At 48.8% G+C, this 27,312-nt stretch overlaps 1 protein-coding gene across 1 annotated transcript; it reads left to right on the top strand.

Moving 5' to 3' along the window:
* The first annotated feature begins 73 nt into the window (after positions 1 to 73).
* ZDHHC7 (zinc finger DHHC-type palmitoyltransferase 7) lies at positions 74 to 25,854 on the top strand. Its single transcript, XM_038538134.1, has 8 exons — positions 74 to 214; positions 12,375 to 12,460; positions 15,586 to 15,917; positions 21,111 to 21,235; positions 21,642 to 21,738; positions 22,216 to 22,297; positions 23,035 to 23,165; positions 23,825 to 25,854. Exons 3-8 carry the CDS (start codon positions 15,603 to 15,605, stop codon positions 23,999 to 24,001), a joined length of 927 nt encoding a protein of 308 aa, XP_038394062.1. The 5' UTR covers positions 74 to 214; positions 12,375 to 12,460; positions 15,586 to 15,602; the 3' UTR covers positions 24,002 to 25,854.
* Positions 25,855 to 27,312: the final 1,458 nt, after the last annotated feature.

A 27,312-nucleotide genomic window follows, 5' to 3' on the forward strand; every position in this document is an offset into this window, starting at 1 on the left:
GGCTCGCCAGGCTGGGCTCCGCGCCCTCGTGTGTGCGCCTGGCGGCCGCCTCCCTCCGACCGGCCCGGCGGGACCCCCCGAACCGAGCCGCGGGGCCCGCTCCGGCCCGGCCATGAGCGCGGCCGCATGATGCGTCCCTGCCTCGGCCTCTGCAGTCGCCGCCGCCGCAGGCCGGGAGGAGCCGCAGCGCCGGGCGACCCCGCCCGGGCCTCGGGTGAGTGCGGCGGGCCGGGCCGTGGCGGGGGCCGTGGCGGGGGCCGGGCGGGGCGGGCGGGGGCGGGCGGGCTGCTCTCGCCCCGGACTCCCGGCCGCGCGGGGTCTCGGCCGCCCTGCGCCGTCGCCCCCGCCCGCCGCGCCCCTGCGACCTTCCCGGGCTCCTCGGGGGCACCTCTGCCCGCCCTGTGCCCGCGCCTGGCTTCCCTTCCTGGTGCCCCCCGCCCCGCCTTCGGGGATCTCGGGATCCCGCCCGAGTTGCAGCGCCCGGGTCTTGCCTGACCTTGGGCATGACACCCACTCTCCGAGCCGCGGTCTCCCCTCCGGTGACTGGTAACGGGGTTGCTGTCAGCCCGAAGGAGAGAGTGCCGTCAGCCCCCCGTGGGCTGTAAAGAGCGGTTTATGGGCACGGTTTACGAGGGGCGTTCTTGAGCATCGCCTGTGGCTCCTTCCCTTCCTCTTAAAAAGTTTTAATCATTCTCGTATTCTTGGCCCATCTGCCTGGTTATTTTCACTTTCTCCGTCAGTGGTGTTTGGGTGTCTGGGGCGCGGGGGGGGGGGGTGGGCGGCGGTTGTTGCCCGAGAGGGCATCTGGGACAATCAGGTCAGCCTTCGGGGCAACGTCTGCGCCTCTTCCTGCTGCAGTCAAGGTTCATCTCTCCCGAGGAGTCGTTGCTGCTGGAACCAAGTCTCTTTGCTGCGATGGACAAACTTTATTAGCTCATAAACAGCCAGTTTATGGGGCGCCTGGGTGGCTCAGTGGGTTAAGTGTCTGCCTTGGCTCAGCTCAGGTCATGACCCCCGGGGCCCTGGGATCCACCTGCATTGGGCTCCCTGCTCAGCGGGGATCCTGCTTTCCCCTCTTTTCTCTGGTTGCCACTCCTGCTTGTGTGCTGTCTCTATCAAATAAATAGATAAAACCTAAAACAAACAAACAATGACAACAATAAAAAAAGTTTATAATGGTAGTTAAATAGGAGTGTAAGAACTGTTGAGGTAGCTGCCTTGTAGCTTTCTCTACTGACCCTTTGTGCAGTGAGTCTGTGAAGCCCATGTACTCACTGCACATATATATTTATTTTACTCTTCCTGTCTCAGACAGTCTAGAAATCATTATTTCTCCCTAAACTCTTCACCGCACAGATGGTAAGATCAATCTTTTTGGCATTATTTAACAATTTGCACTTACCTAAAAGCCCCCTTTAAAAAAAAAAAGTCACCTTGTCAAAATTTGCTTATCAGGGAGTCAGAACTTGGTTACCATGAAAAGCTCTTGGGATATTTGAAGAAAAAAAAAAAAGTGGGATGGAATGAAGTATTAAATTGCATTGCTTAAACATTCTGGAAAATTAGAAGAGTTCGAGTTATTGAAGTTATTTGGATTGTGTAATTTGGAGAGTTAGACTGGTGGGTTCAGGTTGATTTTTTGAGTTGAGAAAGGGTGGAGAACAAGACTATATGAAAGGTAGTTTCCTAAAGAATTCTTTAAATGACCGTGGGAACTTTTTATGTAGATATTTTAGCTCAAAGCAAAGGGGATAAAGCGTGTGAAGTATTCTGCTATTAATGGCTCAGATCCTGCCTCAGATTACAGCTGTGCTAATCAGTCCGCTGGAAAAGCAGAAATCCTCTTCTAGAAAGGACAAGCATTAGTATGAACAGAATGGCTCTCTCAGCGAGAGGGTGTACTAAAAGGAACTTTATGTAAGAACAGTTTTGATTCAGGCAGAAGTACGGAGTAGGCTGGTACATGCCTACTGAAACTGTTACCTCCTCGCTTGGGCCTCTTTAGTGGTATAAGTAACACAGTTTTCGGTAATTAGAAAAATGGAACTAGAAATAAGTTTACATGTGAACTTAATGTTTGGGATGAATTGAGAAGTAGTTTTCCTGATGATTTGAGAGCTGCCATGCTCCACTCCATGTTGGGCATCCTACAAGATAGTTTTCTTAAAGCAGCTTTTTGGGATTGTTTCTTAAAAATAGTTTAATTTTTGTATTTAATATTTAACTATTTTATGAACAATACAGCTTATTTTGTATAAAAAGAAGCCAAACACTAGAGCAGAATGTAAAGTCTAAACACTTATCTCACTCCCTTTCGGCCCCAAAGCCAGGGTCCAGGGTCCATATTGACAACTTGCTGTGTGACCCTTCAGGGGTAACATCTGAGAAGTGTTTAGACCAGCGTGACAGCTCCCTAGAGGGAACAGTCATGCAGGACTACTCTCACTTCTGTCATCAGCTGCAATTTTCGGGGTTCTCAAAACCACCCTGAGGTTTGATTATTATTTAGAAGGCCGCAGAACTGACTGCTGTTCTGCTCACAGTTGTGGTTTATTACAGGTAAAGGATAAAGATTAAAATCAGCCAAGTGAAGAGGCTTCTAACACAGAGTCTGAGGAAGCAGCGAAAGTGAAGCTTCTGTTGACCTCTCTCTGTGGATTCATAACGTTACATTCCTAACATTGATAGGGGACAGTGCACATGGCGTGTGGCTAACCAGGTTAACTCATCTGAGCCTCGGTGTTCAGAGTCGTTCCTGGGGTTCTGTTTTGGAAGTGTAATTGATTCATTGATTGATTGTGGTGATACTGTGTGACCCAAAGCCACACTCTGAGTCACATTGTTGCTCTTTCTGGTGTGGCCAGCTCCCACCCTGAATCAGATTGTCAGCCAAGGCCAAAGGCCAAACTTCCTTTTGAGCAAGGCTATATTTTTTATTACACACGTCCTTCCTTCTTTCATGGTCCCTTTCTACTTCAAAAATACACTCCTTTGTTTTACCCCTGACGAATGACTACCTTCTAGAACATGGAGGCCACGGAGGCCAATGGGAGAGTTCTCTCAACCTTGAGTCTTTTCTAGCTAAAATTCTCTCTCAGTATCAATCAGTCTTTTTCTTTCCTATGCTTCTGAGGAAGAGGGAATCCCATCTTCCCGTGAACTCTGTGTCTGCTCTTTGCCCTGCCCTGCCCAGCGTTTAGGCATTTCCTCTCACTTTTGCCTGATTATTTCTTCCCATTCACTAACTTCTTTGCTTCTGTCTACAAACATGTTCTTGTCTTGCTAATCATAGCTCACATTACTGCTACTGGGTGGTTCAGTCTGTTAAGTGTCTGACTCGGTTTTGGCTCAGGTCATGATATCAGGGTCTTGGGATTCAGCCCTACATCAGGCTCTGAGCTCTGGGGGAGTCTGCTCAAGATTCTCACTCCCTTTCCCTCTTCACCTCCTTTAACTCGTGTTCTCTCTCTCTCAAATCTTTTTTTTTTTTTTTTTTTTTAGAGGATTTCATTTATTTATTCATGAGAGACATACACAGAGAGGTAGAGACATAGGCAGAGGGAGAAGCAGGTTCCCTGCGGGGAGCCTGATGTGGAACTCAATCCCAGGACCCTGGGATCACGACCTGAGCCAAAGACAGATGCTGAACCACTGAGCTATCCAAGGTGCCCAAAATAAACCCCACCTTTTTTTTTTTTTTTAAAAAAAGGACCCAATTGTCTCGTAAAATCCGGACCCATATGGGCCCAAGATAATGCTATATATTGGTATAGCATCTTACAGTTTTTAAGACACTTACGTTTTCCTACAGTGGCTTCTACGTAGTGGGGGCTTGGTAAGTGCTTGATAATGAATAATTTGGGCAGAGGGTGAGAGTCATCTATGTGGAGTGGAAGAGCAGGAGCCTAGCACCAAGGGGTGAAAGGGCATGGCGAGGGGATCAGCATGAGCACCGTGTGGAAGAGAGTGCAAGCACTGAGCCCAACAAAGTAGGGGAACCAGATGCCGTGAAGCCTTGAATGCCACGGACAGGGCTTATAGATTTGGGACCAGACTGCCTTTGTGACCCGCACTGATTTTGGCTGTAACTCCTACGGCTACACAGAGTGTTGTTGGACCTGGATGCTTTGAGATTAGGGTTCTGCAGAGGTACCCACCAGAGATGAGGGAGCCTAAACTTGGTTGTGGGAAAGGTGAGAACGGAAGGGGCAGAGCTCTAAGCAAGGGGTATCCTCAAGAGCATGTAGGAAGGGGTGAGGGGCTGTGTGTTTAGAGGGTAAAAGGTACTTAATGAATCCTGGTTGCATGAGGAGTGCACTCAGCACTAGCCCCCTGGTTAGCTGGTGCTTTGGAGAGGGTGCATGTCTAGGTTCTGTGTTCTAGGAGAGGGTGCATTTTATTTGCAGCACTTCGTAAGCAGGGAGCTGTCAGGATAGAGAAGATTCCATTGTCTCTCGAGACAGGCTTTTACAATATCATTTCTTTGTTGAAATGTTTTGAATTCTCAGAGTTCCATATTCCTTAATTCAATTTATTCATTACAGAATGCATTTTCTAAAACCAACTGCTCTAGGAGGCAGTGTATTTTAGTGGAAGGACATGGGGTTTGGAGTCAAGTCAGTCCTCTTCCACCCTTTATTGGCTGTGGGCTTGGGCAAGTTACTATAGCTCTAAGGTTTCATCTATTCCTCTCTAAAACAAGCTGGTACTAGCGCCTTACTTTTAGGATAGTAGCCAGCTTCAATGTAATGATGTGTATAAAGCTCCAGGCGCCTAGGAGATGGGTAGTAATTGGCCATTCTTTTCTTTTCCCTTTATAATGTCTTACATGGTCATTAATTTGCACCTGTCAGCTCGCTATATTAGTACATGTCAGGTGTTCATAGTGTTTCAGATTGGGTTGAGTCCAATGTTATAAAAGTTCATTTCATTTTAAACAAGGAAGCCGTATTTAGGAACTTCTGGAAAGAGGCTGAGATTCACCCACCTGATTGAGGTTCAGCTATTCCCTGGGACAGGACACCTAGAGAGATTTGGAACTCTGGTATTCTTTTTACTTCTGGATTTAGAATTCCTCAGGTTTCAGATACCTTCTTGGGGTTTTTAAAAGAGCTGCTCCATTTGACTTTCAGAATTAGGCTGTAGCTCTAGTACAGGAATAATGGTGAGCGTGCATCTGGCATATGGGTGAGTGTGCCCTTGAGACCACCTCATCAAGCCTGCACACTCAGGGTGACACCCCAAAAATGGAGACTCCCCCAGAAAACCTTTGAAAGTGAGTTTCTCTTCCCTTTCTCCCTCTCTCCCCTTAACCTTTCCATATTTCTCCCCAATTGCTTTTCCCCAAGGCTCCCAGACTTCTGACTTCACCTCCCGTGCCAGATCCCACTCAGTCCCTGTCATGTTCCTGTGGGCTTTCTCAGGCACGCTCCCCAATTCTTGCATTCATTCCACAGATGGGTGTGGAGTGTCCTGGGAGTGTGCCGGGACATTGCAGGGAACACTGTGTGGAGGTGATGAGACAGTAAGGAGACAGCCAGTGAGGTGGGGAGGATAAGAAGTGAGGTCAACACACTCTGGGTTGGGTAGGGCCTCCACAGAGAGGCCTTTGGATTTTATTCTAACTGCAGAGGCACTCAGTGGTTTTAAGTGGTGGTTTTAAGTAAGGGAAGAATGTGACCTATTATCTGTGAAAACTTACTCAAGGCTGAATGGGGGTGGATTGTGGGGTGAGGGAAGCAGTGAGAGCAGAAACCGAGTCAGATTGGGGTTGGTTTTGGAGGTAGCACTCACAGAACTTGCTGAAGGGTTCAATGTGGGAAGGTGGGGAAAGAATTCAATGAAGGGTGACTCCTGTGTTTTGACCCTAACAACTAGTTGGAGGTGCCCCATGGAGCTGTGAAGGTTGTAAGGGTTTGGTGGGCAGAGGGGGTTGTTGAGCCAGCTGGATATACTCAGTGACACATGGTTAGTTTGGGAACTTCCTGGATATATGTGTTTTTAGCAGCGTCCATGGACCTGAGAACCTATAAAATCATTGAGAGAGAGAGAGAGAGAGAGCATGTAGATAAAGGGGAAACCCAGGGCTGAGCCTGGCCACTGCCAACACGTAGGTGTTTACAAAGAAGAGGACCCAATAAGAGACCAAAGTGTGGCCAGTGGGAAAGAAGGAAGACCTAGCACTGCTCCCCCCATTCATGAGATTGACTCCTTTCCGAGTCCAATGGCCCCTCGTGGATACGTTCCTCCTTTCACCATCCTTTGATCTGCAGTGTCCAAGGCCTGTTCTAGAGGTTCTATATCTTAGTGTGGAAAACTTTTCTATAAACCTTAAGCTTACCATTCACAGTATGGGTAATGTGCCAGCATGTTATTGAGACTTGGATTTAATTTAATATTCTGTTGGTTTTTTTCTTGAAAGGTTAATATTCTGTTCTGTAGATTTAATAATTAGAGAAGATAGTGGTTTCATATGGCATACATTATTGGTAGGGTTTGAAAGCACAAGCTAAATCTTTCATGATTGCAAATTGATGGAAAGAACATTTGAGAACATAATTGCCATAAATACACTGTAGCAGATATCTGAATGCTCCATTCTTCCAGCAAGTTCAGCTAGGACTCCACTGTCTGCAGTCTTCCCATTGGGGCACTCACTTAGCTTGGAGGCTGAAAGTTGATGCCCCTGGGCAGGCGTGCCAGACCTTCTCCTTCCCTCCCCTTCCAGGTCAAGGCCTGTCTGTTCTGTCACATGCACAGTCTTACCTGTTACCCTGAGTGGTGCCTCTTAATGCTGTTGAGTTCTTAAAGCTGCTCTGCTTTGGCTGATGTGGCTACCTTGTCACTTCCTCCACACCAGGTTCCTAGTCTCACTAGGACTTCCAGTTCCTTGGACTTTCTGGTCACCTTGGACTTTGCGGTCACCTGGCTTGTCAGGCTTCTCCCCTTCACCCTGTACTCCACCGTGAATCATTTCAGCTCAGGACTTGCCTTTGATACCCTGGTTTTCTCTCATATCATCTTGGCTACTCCCTAACCTCGTTAAGCCTTTGGGTGGCGAGCCAGGCTTCTGGATAGCAGGGCAAGCCACTCCCATCACATTGTTAGAAACTGGGGTCTGCCGTGCTGCATGGGCCTACTGCTTCCTTGGCTGTCCTCCCCACAGCCTCCCTGCTCCAATCCCTCGTGCTTCCTGCACTTGGAATGGCCCCAACCCACTCCCTACCCCTTGCTCAGAAAACGGTGTTATGGAGTGTGGATGGTGTTATGGAGTGTGGATGGCTTTAGCTTCAGTGCGTCTCCATGGTTCAAATGTAGACCCCCCCCCCCTCCCACCCCACTGCTGCTTCCTCTGTCTCAGGAAGAAGGCTCATCTTCCTGCATCTGCACACTTGGACTCTCATTCTTTAAAAACAGAAAACTGCAGTGAGCTTAAATTATCTTTGTAGTTGCAGGAAAAGTTCAAGTAAGTACAGGATTAAAAAAAAACAAAACAGGAGCAAGCGTGGCGAGGCGTCTTAACTTATGTTTTCTTAGACCACTGGCTTAATTGGCTTAACTTTACATATATTCTTCATTCTCTTTCCGTTACATCACTTTTGGGGCTGTCCTCAGCTTTTAAAAGCTAGCCATGGTCAGACCAAGATGAGGTATGGTGGGATTTGTGTGGAGCCCCAGGGACTCGGGAGGGGAGGGGACTTTAACCCCGTGGGTCCAGGGTGGCAAATGTGCAAACGGGGAGACCCAAGTACGGTGATCCTTGAACAACATGGGTGTGACTGTGCAGCTACTCATACTTGAATTTGTTTTAATAAATATAGTATGGTACTGTCAATGTGTTTCGTCCTAAGATTTTCTTAACACTTTCATTCCTGTTGCTTACTTTGTCATGAGAATATATACAAAAATTGTATTCATTGGTGGTTTATGTTATCATAAGTCTTCAGGTGAACAGCAGGCTGTTAGGAGTTAAATTTAGGGGGAGTCAAAAGTTATCCATGGATTTACAGGTGGTTGGGGTTGGGGGGACGCCCCAACCCTCATGTTATTCAGGATCGCTGTTGAAGCATCCCATGAAATAATACATGAGAGTGGAAGCTAAGAAGCAAAATTCCCTCGACTTTTCCTTCTAGCTGCATGTGTCCAGGACTTAGGGTGCTTCTTTTCATTTTCTCACCACCTGGTCTTCCCAGCTCGTGGCCCTTGCCCAAACCTGCTAAGGAAGGTCCCTGATGAGCCTCTCCTGGCACCTGCTTTGGTGTGGCTGACTGCTCCAGCCTTCCTGCTCTCAGGCCCCTGTGGCTCCCTTGCTGGCTCTTTGGACACCTTTCAGAGCTCCAGCCCACACTTCTGTGGCCCCAGGTATGGTCAGGTCTGTTTCAACCTTGCCTGTCCTGTACTGGAGTCTCTCCCCCAGTCTTGTGGCTCCCTTGTTCCAGGAGAAGTAGGTGGGGCCGACACACTCCGGGTCCCTTTCACTTCCCTCTCTGTGCCCCCACGAGACCTTATCCTTGGCCCTTGCTGTGCTTTTTCTTCCCATGACTGGTGACTGGCTGTCCATCCTCTGCAGGCCCCCACCCCTCTCTCGGCCCTGGCCTGTGCCTTGTCTCTTCTGAGAGGTGGCAATGGCTTCCTAGTTGCCTGGCTTCCTCCTTCCATCCTTGGTCTCACCCGTTATTTTTTGAAACCTCTATTTACCAAAGTTCTGGTGTCTCCTATACCAAGCAGAACAATTGCGGACTTCCAGACTCCCCAGCTGGGCATTTCGAGCACTTTGTGAGTGCCCCAGTCTGCCCTTCCCCTCCTGTCCTTCCCCATCCTCCTTTGCCCTGAGCTTGAGGCCCCTTAGCCCTCCTGTTCCTGCTCCCACGTGGGCTGCCTCATACTTACTGTTCTCTCCTCCTGTCTGTACCTTGCCTGCTCCCAGGGCCCACCATGCTGGCTTCTTTATTGACGCTTTCTCTGGCTCCTCCAGACAGAATTAGCTGTTGTCCTCTTTCTCCCTCATCACACTTCACTCCTAATTTGGTGATAACACTTAGCACATTATTTACCGGCCTGATTCCCACCTCTGCTGGTTTGTGAGCTCCTGTGGGCTAAAGCTCCTGTCTGGGGCCTGGTATAGAGAGGATCGTGCTTAGAGGTACCCCCTCTCCGTGTTTGAATTAAGTAGATCTCTCATGGCTTGTGTTTGCTTCATATGCTGCTTCTGTGCCTGAAGCAGAGTCGCTTATTCTTACTTTTTATAGGTCATCAGTGGGTGTATGAATAGTAAAGCCGTAATGAGTTTAAACAGCATTTTCATATAAACATGAATATCAGACTCTAGGGTAGGCATTCTTTTTTTATTGGAGTAGTGAAAATAATTGTATCTTGATTCTTTTTTTTTTTTTTAATATTTTATTTTTAAGTAATCTCTACACCTAGCCTAGGGCTCAAACTCACAACCCTGAGATCACAAGTTCCCTGCTGAACTGACTGAGCCAGCCAGGTGCCCCTCTTGATTCTTTTTTTTTTTTAGAGTGACCGATCACCAAAAAATACTGATATCTTTGCTTATTTGTTTTCAGTTTGTATTTGCAAATCCATTTTCTGTTTACAGCCAAGGAGAAAGTGAGGGAAGAAGTTAGGAATCTTGTCTGAAGATACAGACAGAAATAAGACACGTCACCGCCCTGAGCACCGTTTCTGAGGGGGAAGCGTCTGGCTAGCATTTGGCTTCTGTTTCACTTTTCTCACCTGGCACCTGTACCTGTGCTGGTTATTATTCTTCCGTTCATTTTTTTTTATTGATGTGTAATTAACGTACAGTGAAATATACAATTTTAAATGTAGTGTTGATTGGGTTTTTTTTTAAACAGCTCGTTGACTTTTGTTTTGACGGATATGTGTGCCAAGGGCCCTGATGGCCCTATCAAGATGTAGGGCATTTCATCACCTCAGAAAGTTACCTTGGGCTTTTCTCACTTGTGCTTCATGTGCTCAAACCCCTGTCTTGATTTCTTTCAGAATAAACTACTCTTGCCTGGTTTCAGGTGCCATAGAGATGGTATCATATTTTTGTGATATATCTGTGAGATCACACATCTCATTAATTTTTTCCCTTTTTTTTTTTTTTGCTGAGAAGTGTGCCCTTGTATGAGTATGCCATAGTTTATTTGTGCATGTCCTGGCAGTGGATGCTTGGGTTGTCTCTAGTTTGGGAGTATTGTGAATAAAGTTACTGTGGACAGTTTTTTACATGTTTGGTGTTTTTACTAATTTCTTCTGGGTAGATACATACAAGTGGAGTTGTTGACTCATAGGGTAGGTATTCAACTTTGAGAAGGTGCCAGGCCACTTTTCAAAGTGGTTGCTGTATTGGTTATTTTTTAAAATGTATAAAAGTAATTGGGATTTGGTCTCATTGTAGAGATTCTTCTATAAACCTGAGGTCTGTGATGAGCAGTCTTGTATTTTGCAAAGCCAGTTTTATTTTAAAACATTGTTAAACATAAGCTTATTTGGAAACAGTTCAAAATATTATTAGGTATTTAAAGCTGTTGGCTATTGCATAGATATTCCATGAACAAAGTTACTATATGTAAATACTGTGTTTAAAAAGTCACCTCTGGGGGCACCTGGGTGGTTCAGTCAGGTAAGCTGGGAGCCTCCCTCTCCTTCTGCCCCTCCTCCTGCTCCTGCACTCGCTCGCTCTCTTTCTCTCAAATAAATAAAACCTTAAAAAAAAAAAGCCACCTCTATTAGTTTCAGCAGCTTGGGAGTCATGTCCATGTTTGTTCCTCTGAAGTTCAGAAGCTCAGAGCTGGAAGGTGCTAGGGAACACTGGCTCTTGGGTGGTGGTGGAAGGGTGGTTATGGGGTCTGTGCTAGGGGAGAAGCAGCTCCTGGTGAATCTTGTAGCAGATGGTGGGCAGAGGAGGTGTCAAAACTGGCCCCCTCGGAAGCACGGCAAACTTGAGACCGGACAGTGAGCAGCCTCTACTCTGCTCTGGAGAGTCCGGCTGGTGGCAGAACCTAGGGCAAGCTCCCTGGCCCCGGACCCTCTTCCCTTCTCCCATACCAGCCTCCTGCTGTTCTCGTCAAGGGTCTTGGTTTCAGAACATAGACACTAACAAGGGTTTGCCTTAACAGAGAAAGAATCTGTTGAGACACTAACAAAGGGTTTGCCTTAACAGAGAAAGAATCTGTTGGAAAGCAGCAGCGTAAAGCCAGAGTGGACAGGCACGTGGAGCCCGTGGCCAGGAGGGGAGCGAGACTCTCAGCGGGAAGGCCTGCTGCTGAGACGCTGGGCCAGCTGGTTTTATCTTGGGCTCTCTCCCAAGGTCTCTCTCTTTGTCACTTAATTCTTCTTATGGGAAAGTTCCTCACTCTCTCATCTAATCCTGTATTTTTCTGAAATTTTAAAATTCTGTCATTTTAATTTTTAAGTAACTAGGAAGTTCTCAGAATGTTCCTCTTTTGTTGCACAGATAGGATGTCTTATTTCTTAAGGTTTCACTCTGCATTTTGCCTGTTCTGAATTCCTTTTTCCCCTTTCTGGGGCTCTGTCTCTCATGAGACCTCACTTAGCTTTCTTCCAAAAGTCTGACCTATATGTCCGTCAGAGCATTCTACCGTATACCTTGAACACACACAGTGGTGCATGTCAGTTGTATTTCAGTCAGACTAGACATCGACATCAATGGACAGCTTAAGAAAACTCATGAAAAGATTTGTGCTGAAAATAAAGACTAGTTATTTGGAAGGTCCCCACCCCCCATCTTAGGCCTTTTCTCTTCAGGCCAGATAAGTGTTTCTGGAGAGGCCACATCTGGTCACTCACCTGCCAGTGAACAGGAGCCAGCAGGGAAGTGAGAACTGGGACTTTCTTCCTTCAGTATATGGCCAACCTCAGGTGTCTGCTGCCCTTTCCGTGACTTGCTCCCTCCCGTAGCTGGCGAAAGTGTCCCATCCAGCACCTCTCACCTCTCCTGTTTTCTCTGGAAGTCTTGCTGTGGCTGCTAAAACACTTGTTGACTTTTGAAATACAGGCTAGTCTGGTTTGGTGTGGATGGTCCCTGGGGAATCTTTCCAAGAGATTTTGGCTTCTAGACTTGTATTTAATGCCAGGGCTCAGATAGCAGGAGGGTGAAATGAACAGATGTAAAGTATATTACTTCATTTTCAGGATTGGCAATAATTTCATAGTTTACTCGTAATGAAAACACGGAGTGATGATTTCCTTCCTAGTTAAGGGTAGTTCTGAATAACAACTTCCCGTGTAAAATGTTATGTTGGTTATATATCTCCCCAAATTAATCCTATCCTACGAAATGTTACATACTTTTGTCACAAAATAAGTTACTTTTCTAATTGGATCTTGTTATCTTTCAGATCCTGTCACATAGGACACTATGCACCTTAAGATCCTGAAGAAAAGGCGCAAGATGTTCAAGTAATGTTTAGAGATCGTTTGTGAGGTAAGGGAGTGACTCTGTGGAGGTGCCTCGTCACCGCTTCCTTTCTGCCTTGGACACCGACTATGTTCCTTGAAAGGGCAGCATGGGAGGTACAGAAGGTCAGTCTTCCTACCTGCTGACCTTGATTTGCTCACTATCTGTCCTGAAGGTAGACGTGCCTCTGGTAGGGGATTCCGTGAAGTTATAAGTTATCAGCAGGTAGTAGAAGATTAGGTGAGTGCCGAGTGACAGTGGACAGACAGATGGTTGTCCCCTTAAGTCATGAAGCTCTCCTGTGCCGCTTGCCATGTTCTGGGAAACAGAGCTTTCTCAAACGTGAGCATAAACTAAGCTTAGGTTTGGGAGTGTAGATGGAATCCCATTAAACCAGCCATTAAAGTCAAAATGTGCCAACATGCCATCTGCTTGCCTGTGGGTTGCTGCGTGGTGCCTCTGGATTTCCTCTCAGAAGTGGTGTTGGGGGGCAGCCCCCGTGACGCAGCGGTTTAGCGCCGCCTGCAGCCCGGGGTGTGATCCTGGAGACCCGGAATCGAGTCCCATGTCGGGCTCCCTGCGTGGAGCCTGCTTCTCCCTCTGCCTGTGTCTCTGCCTCTCTCTCTCTCTGTGTCTCTCATGAATAAATAAATAAAATCTTAAAAAAAAAAAAAAAGAAACGGTGCTGGGGAGAAGGGGCTCGATGGCAGTGGGCACTGAGCGTGCAGACGCACCCTTACCCCAGCGACTGCTACCCTTAGTAGCGCGTTGCAAGCGCCCATGCCGCCTGCTCATTCGCAAACTGGTTCTGTGTGAAGGGGCTGCAGCTTCACTTCCTCCCCGCCCTTCCTGCCATGTTCACGAGATACGCACGGTGACTCAGCAGAATGCCCGGGGTGGACTCCAGACAGCTGAACTTAGCCACCGTACCCTGCTGTGTTCATTGATTATGTTTCTGAAAATAAAGGAACTTTCAGGTATCAGATTATTTTCCCTGTGCCTTCTGGTGGATTTTATAAATTTGGCTGTCACGCACACAAACATTATGCATCAACATCCTCGTCAGCTGGTCTGGGAATCTCCTACCACGCCCAGGGTTGGCGTCTTCGTGGCTTCTCTTCCCTCAGGAATAGACCTGCCATCTGCAGCCCGGGTAGGGGCGGGCCACTGCAGGGCTGCACCCCGCTCTCTGGGGGAGTTCTCACCACTGTCTCCCTCGGGAAGGCTGGGCTGAACTGGTTCAGTGTTTGTTCACTGTGCGTGCTTTCTGGATGGAACTTAGACTGCATAGACATGCTCTGGCACAAAGCTAGCCTGTGGTGTCTTGTCTTACTGCTCAGCAAGCAGGCGCCCACTCGTCAGGGGCACTGTCCCACTTGAGTAGCCATAAAGCAAAACGAATTCTGATTGAGGGATTTTTCAGCTTACGTGCTTGATGATGTATGGTTAGGATTCACTGAGACTCTCCTGTGGAAATCACCAGGAAACGACTTGAACCTGAGAAGGGGACCAGCTTCTTGGTGTTGGGTCTGCCTGATGATAAACACGCACTTGCTGGGGCCCAGCAGTGTGCACACACCAACAGGGATGGGGGTGGGGGACAGAAGACCAGAGCCTCCTTGTGAGTCAGGAGTTGAGACACGGAGGACTCTCTTGAGGTAGAAAGGGGTCTGTACACGGCAGGCAGCACTGATGAGCAGGGCCTGGGAGTTCCAGGGAAGGAAGAGACTTCCAGTCACTGTCTCTGCCCCTGACAGGATGGGGCTGGGCCGACAGTGTGGGCAGAACCAGTGTCCACTGTCCTCTTCAGGGAGTTGTGTCTGGTGTTCCGAAAGATTCCTCAGAGGAAGAAAAACCTTTCAGGATGGCTGGCTGGGGAGGGAGGAAGTTCAGGCATTAGGGGGCGCGTAGGGTTTCCGTGGCAGGGAGGACAATGGCGCAGTGACAGTGCTGGCCGAGGAGGCAGCAGGTGCGGCCAGATGGCTGGCTGCGACCTGTCTGTGTGGCTTTTCTCTTTTCTCTTCTTCTGTTTCACTTAAAAAACCTTCAGGCTATTTTTGTCAGACCTAAGAGCAGGGTTCCATTACTGACAGCGGGGAAACGATTTCAGGTGTCTCCTGGTGAATATCTGTGCATCGAGGGGGAATTCTGCGGTAGTTTGGCCATGTGACCTCTGTCAGCAGGCTCGCGCACCATTGTTGTCATCACTGCTCCGCTGGTGTGTGAGGGAAAAGAAGCTGCGCCCAGGCCACAGAGACAGTGTGGTGGCAGGCTGGTGGCAGCCCCAGGGCGCTTGCCTAAGCTCTGGTGCCGAGGAACCACCTGGGCCATTTGATCAATGCTGTTGGTGTTTCTCTGTCCCTGGTATGAACCCCTCAAAGCCAGGTAAACAGACCCCTCTCTATGTGTTTATCACGAGTATCCAGCTACTTTAAGGTCGCACGCTGGTGACAGAAGGGCATGCATGAAAGCAGCAGTCAAAACCGGTCCAGCAAGAGTTTCTTGTGAGTTCCTTCAGTCCCCGAGTGCTCTAGATATCAGATGCTGTAGGAAATATGGGAAAGGTCTCACAAGGAGGCCTGAACAAATGGATTAGCAAGTGAAGAAAACTTCTGAGAGATGAAAGCAGAGAGAACGGCATTCCAGAAACAGTGCAGAGTCCAGGGCAAGCGCACCACAAGCCTCGGCCCTGGCCTTGGCGCTATAGCCCGGGCACGGCGGCGGGGGGGGGGGGGACACATGGGCAGGTTCTTGGAGTTCTGGGTCCACGTGCCAGCGGAGGATGGTGTGGGGCTTGGGGGGCGGGGCTCTGCACACATGTGACAGCGCAGGCTTGGTGGTGAGGATGGCAACCTGTATCTGACCTGTTCCTTCCACTGCTTTGCTCCTCTGTGGCTGGCTCTAGGTGGCAGCATGCATGTGTCTAGGTATCACGCACACAGTGGGGCTGGTTGTGTTCTAGGCTGTCAACTAGACACCAAGGTGGAAGATTTTAAAGTTCTGATCTAATTGATGTATTCTTTTCTGCTGTGTGTGTTTAGACAGTCTTCATGGGACAGCCAAGCGCAGAGGAACTCATCATATTTTAGGTGGCACATGAGCAAGCGTGTGTGACCCCCGAGCCTCATCGGCTCTGTCCATTTCCCCTCTAGGGTGTGCCGAGGAAATCATGCCGTCATCAGGACACCGGCTGCGGGATGTCGAACATCATCCTCTCCTGGCTGAAAATGACAGTTACGACTCTTCGTCCTCCTCGTCCTCGGAGGCTGACATGGCAGATAGGGTCTGGTTCATCCGCGATGGCTGCGGCATGATCTGCGCCGTCATGACGTGGCTCCTGGTCGTCTATGCGGACTTTGTGGTGACGTTCGTCATGCTGCTGCCTTCCAAAGACTTCTGGTACTCTGTGGTCAACGGAGTCCTTTTTAACTGCCTGGCGGTGCTGGCCCTATCGTCCCACCTGAGAACCATGCTCACCGACCCTGTGAGTACTCACTCTTGCCCTGTATCCCCTCTGTGTGGCACCATAGACTCTGGCGAAGGGCCTCCTGCTCCTTATTAATTCCTGGGTACAGGCTTGGGGCATTTTTCATGTCTTTCTTTTTTTTTAGTTTATTTATTTATTTAAAGTAATTTCTATGCCCAATATGCAGCTCAAACTCTGACCCCAAGATTGAATCATTGCTCCATTGACTGAGCCAGCCAAGCAGCCCACATTTTTCACATTTTTTTTTAAAGATTTATTTATTTATGAGAGAGAGAAAGCACACACACGCGGACCCATGCACACACGGGCGGGGGCGGGGGGGGAGAAGCAGAGGGAGAAAGTCTCAAGCAGACTCCCTGCTGAGTGTGAAGCCTGAGCAGGGCTCAGTCTCAGTCTCATGACCCTAAGCTCAGGAGCTGACCCAAACCAAGAGTCAGACGTGTAACTGACTGAGCCAGCCAGGTGCCCCGCATTTTTCACATCTTAACTGGAGAATAAACATCGCTCAAACACAAATGATGTCACAGTGCAGGAACGGAAAAGGGGTGGTTTGTGCAAATGGAAAGATTGTAACTAGATTTCTAAAATCCCTCCTGGTTGGTTTAAATACTGTGTTCCTTTAAAGAACAGACTGACGGCTAAGAGATCTGGGTTCTAGATTTCACCACTCAGCTAATCTTTTCAGTTGTCTTTTGACTGTCAACAACTACTTTAACTTTTTTGGGCTAAATCTTAGATATTATCTCTAAGTTCTTTCGGTTTACAGTTATCTAATTGTTCTGTATCAGCTAAAATCTGAGGCCAATACCTCCTTCTAGCTGCTAGAGGGTCAAGGTCCGGCTGGTACAGCAGCAGAGGAAGAGCTCCCTGATGACTGTACTGGCTCCAGCAGGGGTGGGTTGGGACTGCACCGCAGAGGGCAGGCTCCACACACAGGAAAAGAGCTGACTCAGGTGTATTGTCGACAAAACAGGCCGTGTATTGGGCTCCTTTGGGGAGCAGTTTCCCTGAGAATAACAAGGGCCCAGACCAAACACAGGTCACTAGGTCCCTGATGTCTTGAAGGCCACTGGATTTAGAACCTCTATGTTGGGTTTAAGGTTCTTTATCTGAGGTTCTTTATTCGAGACCTCCTGTGGGTAGGTGAAGTGGTGCAGACCCTTACAGCTCAACCAGGATTCCCTTCCAGATCCAGACTGCAGATTCTAGGCTTGCCCCAGAGCCTGGAGGAGATGCCGAGGGCTGCCGAGTGGGTGGGCAGCCGCCCGCCCAGGGGAGAGGTTCCCGCTGTCCATGCCATGGGACAAGCATGCACTGCCAGGTGCTAGTTGTCCCTGTGGAGTGTCATTTGAAGAAAGCTGCTTTCCACAGCACTAAAACAGTGGTCTATAAAATGTGGTTTATATGCACATTTATTTGACTTTTGCTGAGTTCATATCCCAGGGGCTTTTCCTACCCTGTTCACCCTGTCCCTTGCCTGGTGGGGGTCTTGGGCAGAGGACAGTATTGTAGACCCGGCCGGTGGGCAGCTGGGAGTAGCACTGTGGGACAGGTCTGCCTGTCAGATGCAAGGTCTGCCCCCTGGCTTTGGAGCCTTGCTGCACAAAGATTTGGGAATCTCTGATCATAGCCCAATCGGATCTCCCCTCAGAGACTTTTCAGGGGCTTTCTCCCCATTTCCTTTTATGCAGCAGAGCCTCCCTCTGGGAGTGAAACCCTGCTCCTAACCCCTGCAGTTCAACTCCTATCCCAGCCCTCCTCCTCCTGCGGGGAAAGGTCTCAGCATTTAGAGGAAGCCCCAAGAGGTGATGGGGAGAAGGTACGTGCATGGCACCGCACCTGTCCTTCTGGGCACATTCATTCTCCTTGCTGGGTCACTAAAGAGAATGCTGGACAAAATGTCAGGAGGGAGGGAGTTCCAAGGTGGAGGAGGAGTTTGGGGTCTTGGATATCAGTGTTTGAATTAAAATATAATTGATACACCACGAACTTATGCTTTTAAAGTGTACAGTTACGTGGATTTTATGTATTCAGGGTTGTGTATCCTCCACCACTGTCAATTTTAGGACATTTTCATCAGCTGGGAAGGCAGCCCTGCACCCCTTAGCCATCACTGCCCAGTTCCCTCTTCCCCCAGCCCCTGACAACCGCCATCCCACCTTCTGTCTATGGACTTTTCTGTTCTGGATAGTTCATCTAAATGGAATCATATCAGATGGGGCCTTTTATTTTTTTATTTTATTTTTTTTTAATTTTTTTTTATTTTATTTATGATAGTCACAGAGAGAGAGCGAAAGGCAGAGACATAGGCAGAGGGAGAAGCAGGCTCCATGCACCGGGAGCCCGACGTGGGATTCGATCCCAGGTCTCCAGGATCACACCCTGGGCCAAAGGCAGGCGCCAAACCGCTGCGCCACCCAGGGATCCCCAGATGGGGCCTTTTATATGGTTTCTTAAACTCAGCATGAGGTTTTCAGGGTTCATCCATGTTGTAGCACTTATCAGAACTTTGTTCCTTTTCATGGCAAAATGATGTTCCATTGTACGGATATGACACATTTTGTTTATAGGTTTTTGTTATCCGTGGATGGATATTTGGGTTGCTTCCACTTTATGGCTGTTACAGATAATGCTGCCATGAACATTCATGTGTAAGTGCTTTTTGTAGGTGTATGTGTCATTTCCCTTGGGTAGATACTTAGGAGTGGAATTGCTGGATTACGTGGTAACTCTGTTTAACTGTTGGAAGAACTTCCAAACTATTTTCCATGGCAGAAAATAATGTTCCCACTAGCAGCATGTGAGGGATATAACTTGTCCACATCCTCATGCCATTGTTCATCTTTCAGACAATTGCAACTCTGATGGGCATGTAGTGGTACCTCACTGTGGTTTTGATTTGTGTTTCCCTAATGACTAATGATGTTGAACATCTTTTCATGAGCTTATTGGCCATTTGTGTGTCTTCTTTGGAGAATTGTCCCATTTCAGTCCCTTGTCCATTTGATGTCACTGTTTCAGCTGTGCCACATATTAGGACTACTGGCAAGCTACAGACACCACTGGAGTCAGTGTAAATAAAACTGTGGAGCCCGAGGAGCACAAGGGCAAGAATGCACTCGGCCCCTGACAGACTGTGAGATTGGGCTGTGGAGGTTGTTGTCAGGGCAGACCAATGGGAGAGGAGGACTGGCTCCTGGAGTTTCCTCTGTCCTTCAGGTGTCCATCTCTCCCTGCCCGCAGTAAGGAAGAGCGGCCCCACAGAACAGATCTAATTGGAATCATTAAGTGCCAAATCCACATTTCTGAAGGAGCGAGTACAGATGTTGGGCTGTCCTGCTTTCTAGAAGGGTATTGTAGCTGATCACATTTTTTTTACTATGGAAGAAGAGAACATTTGTGTCTCATAAAAATTAAGGTACATGGAGTTTTGAAATCTGGTCCGTTTCCTCCTGTTATGGAAACACATAACGTTGAACTCCCACCAGGAGTGTATACAACATTACAGGACTTACAAAACCATTATATCTTTAAGACTCCTGGATCAGTGGAGAAAACTTGATTAAAGACTTCAAATGTGGTATGTAAATTAAGTAAAATGCTTTACCTAACATTCTGGTTTAAATTTTCAAAGCCCAAACATTTTAAACCTTAACTTTTCAAGGAGATGACTGGAGTGTTAGGAAGCGCTAGGATCTTGAGTGGAACAGCTTCGCCATGCTAGGATGGTGGAGGGAAGTACACTGTGGTGGCGGGGTGGGCTGGAAGCAGCCCCTCCTGTCCTCACGTCGCTGGGTGCCTGGTGGAGGCCTGGCCTCTTGCTGGTTCACGGGGCTTTAGGTCTGATTTGCCAGGGGCCTTGGAGACTCCCCAGTCTCCAGGCCCAGCACACTTGCTGCTGAGCTTTGCCGGGCATGGATATTGGCCCTCAACCCACAGGTTCATATCTCTGGCCCTCATGCCAGCCTGGGCTTCTGGGCTTTGAGGAGTCCTTTGCTGTCCCCACCACTGTTCGCTCCCACCTTGGGTCTCCTCAGGCTTGCATGCCCTTTGCAGCTCTGGGCTGCTCTTCCCCATGTGCATTTCTGCTCGAAGTGCAGGCTCCATGGTGTTAACCAATGGGAGAGGAGACCTTATTCCCACCTTATCATGTTTAGAAACTCCACTCTACTGGGTCATCTTTCCCAGTGCGTCCTGCCATGACTCCTGGAGTCACATCCCACAGATGTGTTCACTGAGTAGTTCCACTGCCCAAAGAACAAGGCCCTCCTTGCCTGCTGTGCAGGCCTTGCCTGCCCCTGGCTTCTGCATGGACGGCTCTCTGAACGACTCCTGCCATCAGTGGGCATTACCTGAACACATATTTCTTCACCTGGGCCAGCATGGAGGGCACCAACAAATGCACTGTTGCCACCCCTGACACTGCTACTCCCAGGGTCGCCCCACCACCCAACCGTATCATGTCAGGGGCTCAGGGCCATGCTGTCCAGGTATGTGTGCACGAGTGCTCTTGATGAGGACAGCAGACGAAGATGTATAGCACAACTTTGCAAACATGAGATAAAGTCCTTCATGTTATCATTTGGTTCAGTGTTGCTCTTCTGTAGCTGATAGGAAAGCTATGTGGCCCACATTTATCACAAAGCCCTGCCCTAGAATGGGGTGACAGGGGAGTGGTGTCCACAGAACACATTGGCACCCTGCAGGGACAATCAGCTGCCCTTGAGTTGGAGTGGCTCGACAAACAAACCTCGCCTGTGGTATGTCCTGCATGAAGCTAGAAAGAACTCAGGTGACTTGCCAGTTTATGAAAGATAAAAATGTATTTTGAGTTCGTTTGAATACATGTGCTATTTTTCATGGAAAGTAAAACTTCTAATCCTGCTCAAGTTAGATATTTATTTTTCATTTTTGGTTTTTAAGTAGGGTCCATGCCCAGCATAGAACCCAGTGTGGGGCTTGAACTAATGACACGGAGATCAAGCCCTGAGCTGAGATGAAGAGTCAGACACTTCACTAGCTGAGCCACCCAGGCACTCCTTTTTTTCATATTAATGTACTTTAAGTGGCAGCGACAGCATTACAAGTTATCTTACGGTGTATAAAATCTAAGATTGATCCTTGTTTATTGATTTTTTTTTTTTAATCTTTCTTTCTCTCCGACCAACACACATTCTTACTAAACTGCAGGGGGCAGTACCCAAAGGGAATGCTACTAAAGAGTACATGGAGAGTTTGCAGCTGAAGCCTGGAGAAGTCATCTACAAGTGCCCAAAGTGCTGCTGTATCAAGCCTGAGCGTGCCCACCACTGCAGGTACACAGCCCCCTCCCTAGAGCAGCCTGGTGCCCCCCACTGTAGGTACACAGTTCCCTCCTTAGGGCAGCCTGATGCCCCCCACTTAGGTACACAGCCTCTTCCCTAGGGCAGTCTGGTGCCCCCCCCCGTAGGTACACAGTCCCCTCCCTAGAGGAGCCCTGTTGCCCCCCGCTGCAGGTATACAGTTTCCTCCGTAGGGCAGCCTAGTGCCCCCCGTTCCAGGTACACAGCCCCCTCCCTAGGGCAGCCTGGTGCCCACCGCTGCAGGTACACAGCCCCCTCCCTAGGATAGGAACCCCTTCTTGAGGCCTCTTGCCAGCACTGAATTCTGTGTATGGATGTGTGACCTGGGGTTGTGTATTTCATAGCATCGAATACTAAAAACCAAGTTTCTCCTTTGCAGTATTTGCAAAAGATGTATTCGGAAAATGGATCATCACTGCCCATGGGTGAACAATTGTGTAGGAGAAAAGAATCAGAGATTTTTTGTGCTCTTCACTGTGAGTAAAAGTAGTTGTATGGTGACTTATATTGAGCTTTAAATTCTTTAACTATAATCTTGCCTGGAGCAGGTGAATTTATTCTAACATCAGACCTCTCTCTCTCTCCAACCTTTTCTCTGAGATTGAAATTATTATTCTGTGTGGTCCTTGGCAGGAAGCAAGAAATGTATGTTGCTTATGTGACTATTTTAGGTGTTTTATGCATCTCGTTCTCCCTCAGATACCTTGAGTCACAGTTGCTAATAGGGTCTTGTTGAAATGTGTTAGGACTCCCTTCCCTGCTGCGTTTTCTGTGAGATTGTGCTCCTTAGTGTAGGATGATCTTGGGTGGCGGCTGTCAGCTGTCCTGATGGATTCCTCCCCCCAGTAATTTGCTGATGAATGAAATGGTAAAGTAAACATGTGAACGTGGCCTTTGCTCCTAGAAATATGCGATTGCTCCCCGATTGCTGATCAGCTTCTCTCTTGTTCCAGATGTACATAGCTCTGTCCTCAGTCCATGCTCTGATCCTCTGTGGACTCCAGTTCGTTTCCTGTGTCCGAGGGCAGTGGACTGGTGAGTCACATTGTGTGTCCCCTTCCCACAAATTCATGCTGGGATGAATGGGAAGGATGGGAAGAGCTGAATGAACCGATTTTCCAGTCAATTCCTAAATCCCTTTAGTGAAGAATATGGGTTTCAGGTCCACTGTTTGGCTAGTGTGTCGAAGCCACATATACGTACCCCTTCCTTCATCACGTAACAGTTCCTGCTAAGCAGTTCCGCAGAGTTCAGGACTACCTGGAAATTCGTCTCCTTCCACCAAACATCACATTTGTCTTCTGGTTAGCTAGCTGGGAATTGTTCAGTGTGGTCCTTGTGTTACTGGATTGGAGTGAACCGTGGCAGGTGCAGTGTGGTGTGCCCCAGCTGCTCCTCCCTGGACAGGACTGGGGATGGGCCAGACATACCTCCCAGGGTCCTGTGGGCAGTGGCCAAGCAAGGGGGTGTCCTCTCCTAGCTTCCCTTGAAGGCCAGTGCATGGTTCAACACACAGGTACAGCTTTCACAGAAATCTCGGGTGCTCTGGAAACTGCTGACCAAAAGATGGGGGAGTGGATTTGCACCCGGGTGGGGTGACTGCCTCCACCCCACGGTGAACAATGAATGTGCCCATTTACAAGCCAGCACAAGTACGCTGAGGCTGGCTCCAGGGCTGGTACCACAAGGATTCTTCTGAGCTGAACGCCGCACCATCCTGTGCTTTGTCCTGCTCTGGTGCCCACTCACAGCCTGCGTTCTCTTGTTCGCAGAATGCAGTGACTTCTCCCCTCCCGTGACTGTAATCCTGTTGATCTTCCTGTGCCTTGAGAGCCTTCTGTTTTTCACTTTCACTGCAGTTATGTTTGGCACTCAGATCCACTCCATATGCAACGATGAAACGGTACGCTTCCTTCTCTGGTGCACTCACTTAACTTTTGGCTTCAGTAAGTGGGTGGTCCTGGGGCCCCCATAGCCGCGGGTGTATTAACTCAGGAGATTGATAGGGCAGTCTTGGTTAGGTTCTCTGTGTTTATCATTCCTATCTTTATGCGAGATGCAGATTCAGGGATCACTTTGATATGAGAGTCAATAGATCCAGGCAGATAAAGCCAGGCAAATTCCCCAGTTTCTGGGAGACCCAGCCCTACCAGAGCAGCTAGGTGAGGTGCAGCAAATGGATTGCCTTCATGCCTTTGAACTATAGGTCTAGAATTGTGCACCTGATAAATACTTGTAACAAATGAACAAAAGGGTGAGGGCCTGACCCAGAGGACTGGCTCCTTCCTGCCATTCCTGGGGCTGCCTGGGCTGTGTGCTGCTAGCTGCTGGCTGCAGCCTGCATCCTGCATGTCCTCGGGGGGCCTTGGGGCTGGCACAGCAAGGAGAGTCTGCTTTGCTGACCACTGAGGGCCCACATGTCACCTGAGCATCTGGCTGTCAAATGAAACCGGATTCCCAACTTTGGTGGTGGCACCTCCAGTATGATCCTGAGGCCTGACCTGCGTGTGTTGGGGGTTCTAACTGGGGCTGCTGCCCATATGCGTTCCTTTCTGCTTCCAGGAGATCGAGAGGCTGAAGAGTGAGAAGCCAACGTGGGAGCGGAGGCTGCGATGGGAGGGGATGCGGTCTGTCTTTGGGGGGCCCCCCTCACTCCTCTGGATGAACCCTTTTGTTGGCTTCCGGTTTGGGCAGCTGCAGACCAGACCCAAGAAAGGAGGCCCAGAGTTTTCTGTCTGAGGCCTCCTCATGCCGGGACTTGTCAACAGACTTTAAGTTATTTATTTTGGGTCTGAAAGGGTATCAGCAGCTCACCTGTGACCAATAGGGCAGACGGAACATATACAGACCAGTTGCTTGCAGCAAGCAGAGTTTTATATATTTATAGTCACAGATTGCAGATTTTCCAAACCAGTGACAGGATGATGCTCTGGCCAGTTTTCGCCTATACAACTAACGAGAGGTATGTGGCCACATAAAGAAGCCAAATGTCATTATCTTCCTGCACAGTTAGGATTTTTGTTAAGGATACTTTGCATTTTCTAAAGTTGTATGGGATATTACATGGGTTATTAAAATCCTGTGTACTAAGCTGCTTTTTTTCAATCATGAAGAAAAAGAAAAAGTAAATCCAGTGAATAAGAATTGTCCATCCAATGGTTTCAGGGCGTTCCTGTTGACCCTGGGGTTCATTAGTACACTCCCTTGATCAAGAAGAGGCGTTTACATAGAAAAACATTTTGGTCTCAATTAGCTCTGACACTTTGCACTGAATTTGCAAAAGGTCTGTGCACTGAACAGTGAAGGTAGCTTTAGGTACACTCCTACTGCCCTGGAAGAGGCGTGCTTTGACCCTTTCAGCAAGTCTGCGTGTGTGTGTGTGTGTCTCTGTGTGTATGTCTATGCGTGTATGTGTGCGTGCGTGCGTGTGTGTGTGCGCGCTTAGGCAGTGTTTAGGTGACGTAACAGGTGATAGTTGCGTGTAGCCAACGAGCTGTTTTTTAGAAACCAACGTTTCAGGGAAGAGGGGAGAGCTGCCATGGGACCCTCGTCCCGTGGGGTTTACTATGAATGTATTGCATTTTGGAGAATATCTTGATCCAAAGAACAATCACTCCGGTGTGGTCCTTCGTTGCCCTCCTATTATAACTTTATTTTAAAGATCTTGAGCGTGTGAGGGCCTTGGAACTGGCATTTTTTTGTTCAGCCAAATCAGCAGTGTAGAGATGGCACTTCAGTGAGAGAACAGCGAAGGCTCACGGTGGCCTCATGCTTTATGCAGCTTGGTGGTGGTGGTGGGTGTGGAGGAGGGAGGGCCAGGCCACAGCCACTTGCAGAGAGAGACAGATCGGCCTCTGGGCATCGCTGAGAACATGAGGGGACCCCAAGGCAGAGCCCCTGGACTCTGAGCCTTACTCACTTGCAGAAAGTATTCAGGATGGCAACAGCTTTATTTTTTGTATCCTTTATGTTTGTTTCTCTCCCCACGTCACAAGTGATAAAAACAAGATGTCCGGTGCAGAGCTTAAAATGATCTCAGAAAGCAAACAGCTCCCCTCTTGGGGACTCGCCTTAAACTTGCCCGGCCCGTACCTGTTCTGTGGGACTCCTGAGGAAGCGATCCGTGACAGAGTCCGAGGCTCTCCTTCCAGCCTGCCTGCGCACTGAGAAGAGTTGGTGTTTCCTTCCTGGCTTTGACGCCATTCCGTTCATCTGTGAACCATTTTGTTTCTGTTTTTAATTAATCCATATCCTATCCTAATCAGGGCTTCTGCCACTGCTGATGCAGATCCACAGGGGGACCTACCTGAGACACAGCTGCTGCCCGGCGAGCAGAGCTGTGGGATGTCTTGGAAATGGACCGAGTCTCTGCACACACGTGTAAGCCATGGGAGGGGGGCCGTGTCACCACCAGCGGGACAGGCCCAAGGGGGGCCAGACACGACGAGTGTCCAGAGGTCGTGTTGCATACTCATTTGCACATCTGTTGTCTGGGGTGGACGTGTGTTCGGCTTCAGTGTGAGGCTTTTAATAATGTATACCTGTTTATCAATAAAAAAAAAAAATGGTTGAAGTGGTTGAACCCTGTGAAACTTAGCAAGTGTGTGCAAATCAAGCGTCCTTTGGCGTCACGTTTACAGGAAATAAAGTTGCCACTGACTGGCCCCAAACAGTGGGGTAAGTGGCCCAGGTCCTCAGGGACCATCAGCATGCTTTGGGTGGTTGGCTCTTGCCTGCCTGTCAGCACCAGGTCTGGCTGCCGCCGCCCCTCCTGCCCTGTGGACGTAGCCCTGAGATGCTCCAGTATCTTAATGGTGCTGGCCACTGGGCGCTGCCTTCTCGGACCATCTCCCACGTTTATATCTACTCGAAGTCGGTGTGTGTTGTCCAACTTTATTCGAAGCATTCCTGTAATTTTTTTAAGTGCACTTTGAAATAAAAAGTTTATAAAAATCTCTCTTGGACCTAGAGTCTCAGGCACCCACCACTTCATTCAGCAACTCTAATGTTTGTGCTTGAAGGAGCCACAGGTCTGTGAAGAGGATGACTGTGCCAGCGCCCCCATGGCCAAGCCAGGGGGACGAGCAGCTCCGGGCACACCCGCTGTGCACACCCACGTGGATTCCGCACACTGTTCCCCGAGGCGCCTGCTGGCATTTCAGACGTGCCAGAGCACAAAGATCCTGGAACCCGGAGACGCAGCCTTGAGTCTGGCTGCCAGGCCAGCGGCAGCCCTCCGGCTTGTGTTTGTGCAGGATTTTGCTGCCATATTCCCTATTCCTCCTACTGGGGTGTTAGGGTAGATTCCTTACATAGAAGTATGACATTTGTGTTGAAATGGATAATGAAAGTCTTACCCAGATACGAAGGAGGCTAAATCCTATCTTCTAGTATATGTGAACTTGGTTTGGCTGCTTAAGCCGAGAAAAGCATCCTGCTGGGCAGCCCAGAAAAAGCATGTGAGGAGCGAGGTGCTCATAAAACCCACGGTGGTTCCAAAGTAGCATTCGGGTGCCCTTGGTGAAAGGGTAAGCTATGTACAGTACTGACTGGGGACCAGATTTCAAACCGCATTGCTTCTTATCCAACTGAGTGCTGAAGCAAAGACAGCTTGAAGACACAAAGGGAAGATAAGTTGATGTAGATCTGTGGCTGGTTTTGCTTTTGTAAAAGGAAACACAGCTCAGCTGCCAGGCCTGATGGAAAAGACCAGTGAATTCTGTGCACGACACTTCTGCAGTCCTGGGAACACGTGGGTTCCCAGGATTCCTGGCCTGCCCTCCTTTCCCCTCCCCACTGACCCAGTATATTCATACCCTGACCTCTCTTATTCTTTATGTAGTTAATGGAGGATGACTAGTTACGGATCTGCTAAACTATGTAGGGTCCTGTGATGCACAGTGTCTTGCTTTTCTTAGGAGTGCAGTGTGTGTGTCCTGGTCCATCTCACTAGGTCTTTACCCCAACAAGCCTCCGGTCCCCGGGTTGTTCTGCCCGGCCTCCCCGACCCGCTCCTGCTCCAGGAGCCTGGCTCCTCCAACTATGCTGTG

Source organism: Canis lupus, chromosome 5 (genome assembly GCF_011100685.1).
Source record: "Canis lupus familiaris isolate Mischka breed German Shepherd chromosome 5, alternate assembly UU_Cfam_GSD_1.0, whole genome shotgun sequence".
Lineage (NCBI taxonomy): Eukaryota > Metazoa > Chordata > Mammalia > Carnivora > Canidae > Canis > Canis lupus.

Coding starts and splice junctions, on each gene's coding strand:
- ZDHHC7 (XM_038538134.1), top strand. CDS start 15,603: ATGCCGTCATCAGGACACCGGCTGCGGGATGTCGAACATCATCCTCTC. Junction 21,739..22,215: donor GATTTTTTGTGCTCTTCACT/GTGAGTAAAAGT, acceptor CTCTTGTTCCAG/ATGTACATAGCTCTGTCCTC. Junction 23,166..23,824: donor CCATATGCAACGATGAAACG/GTACGCTTCCTT, acceptor TTCTGCTTCCAG/GAGATCGAGAGGCTGAAGAG.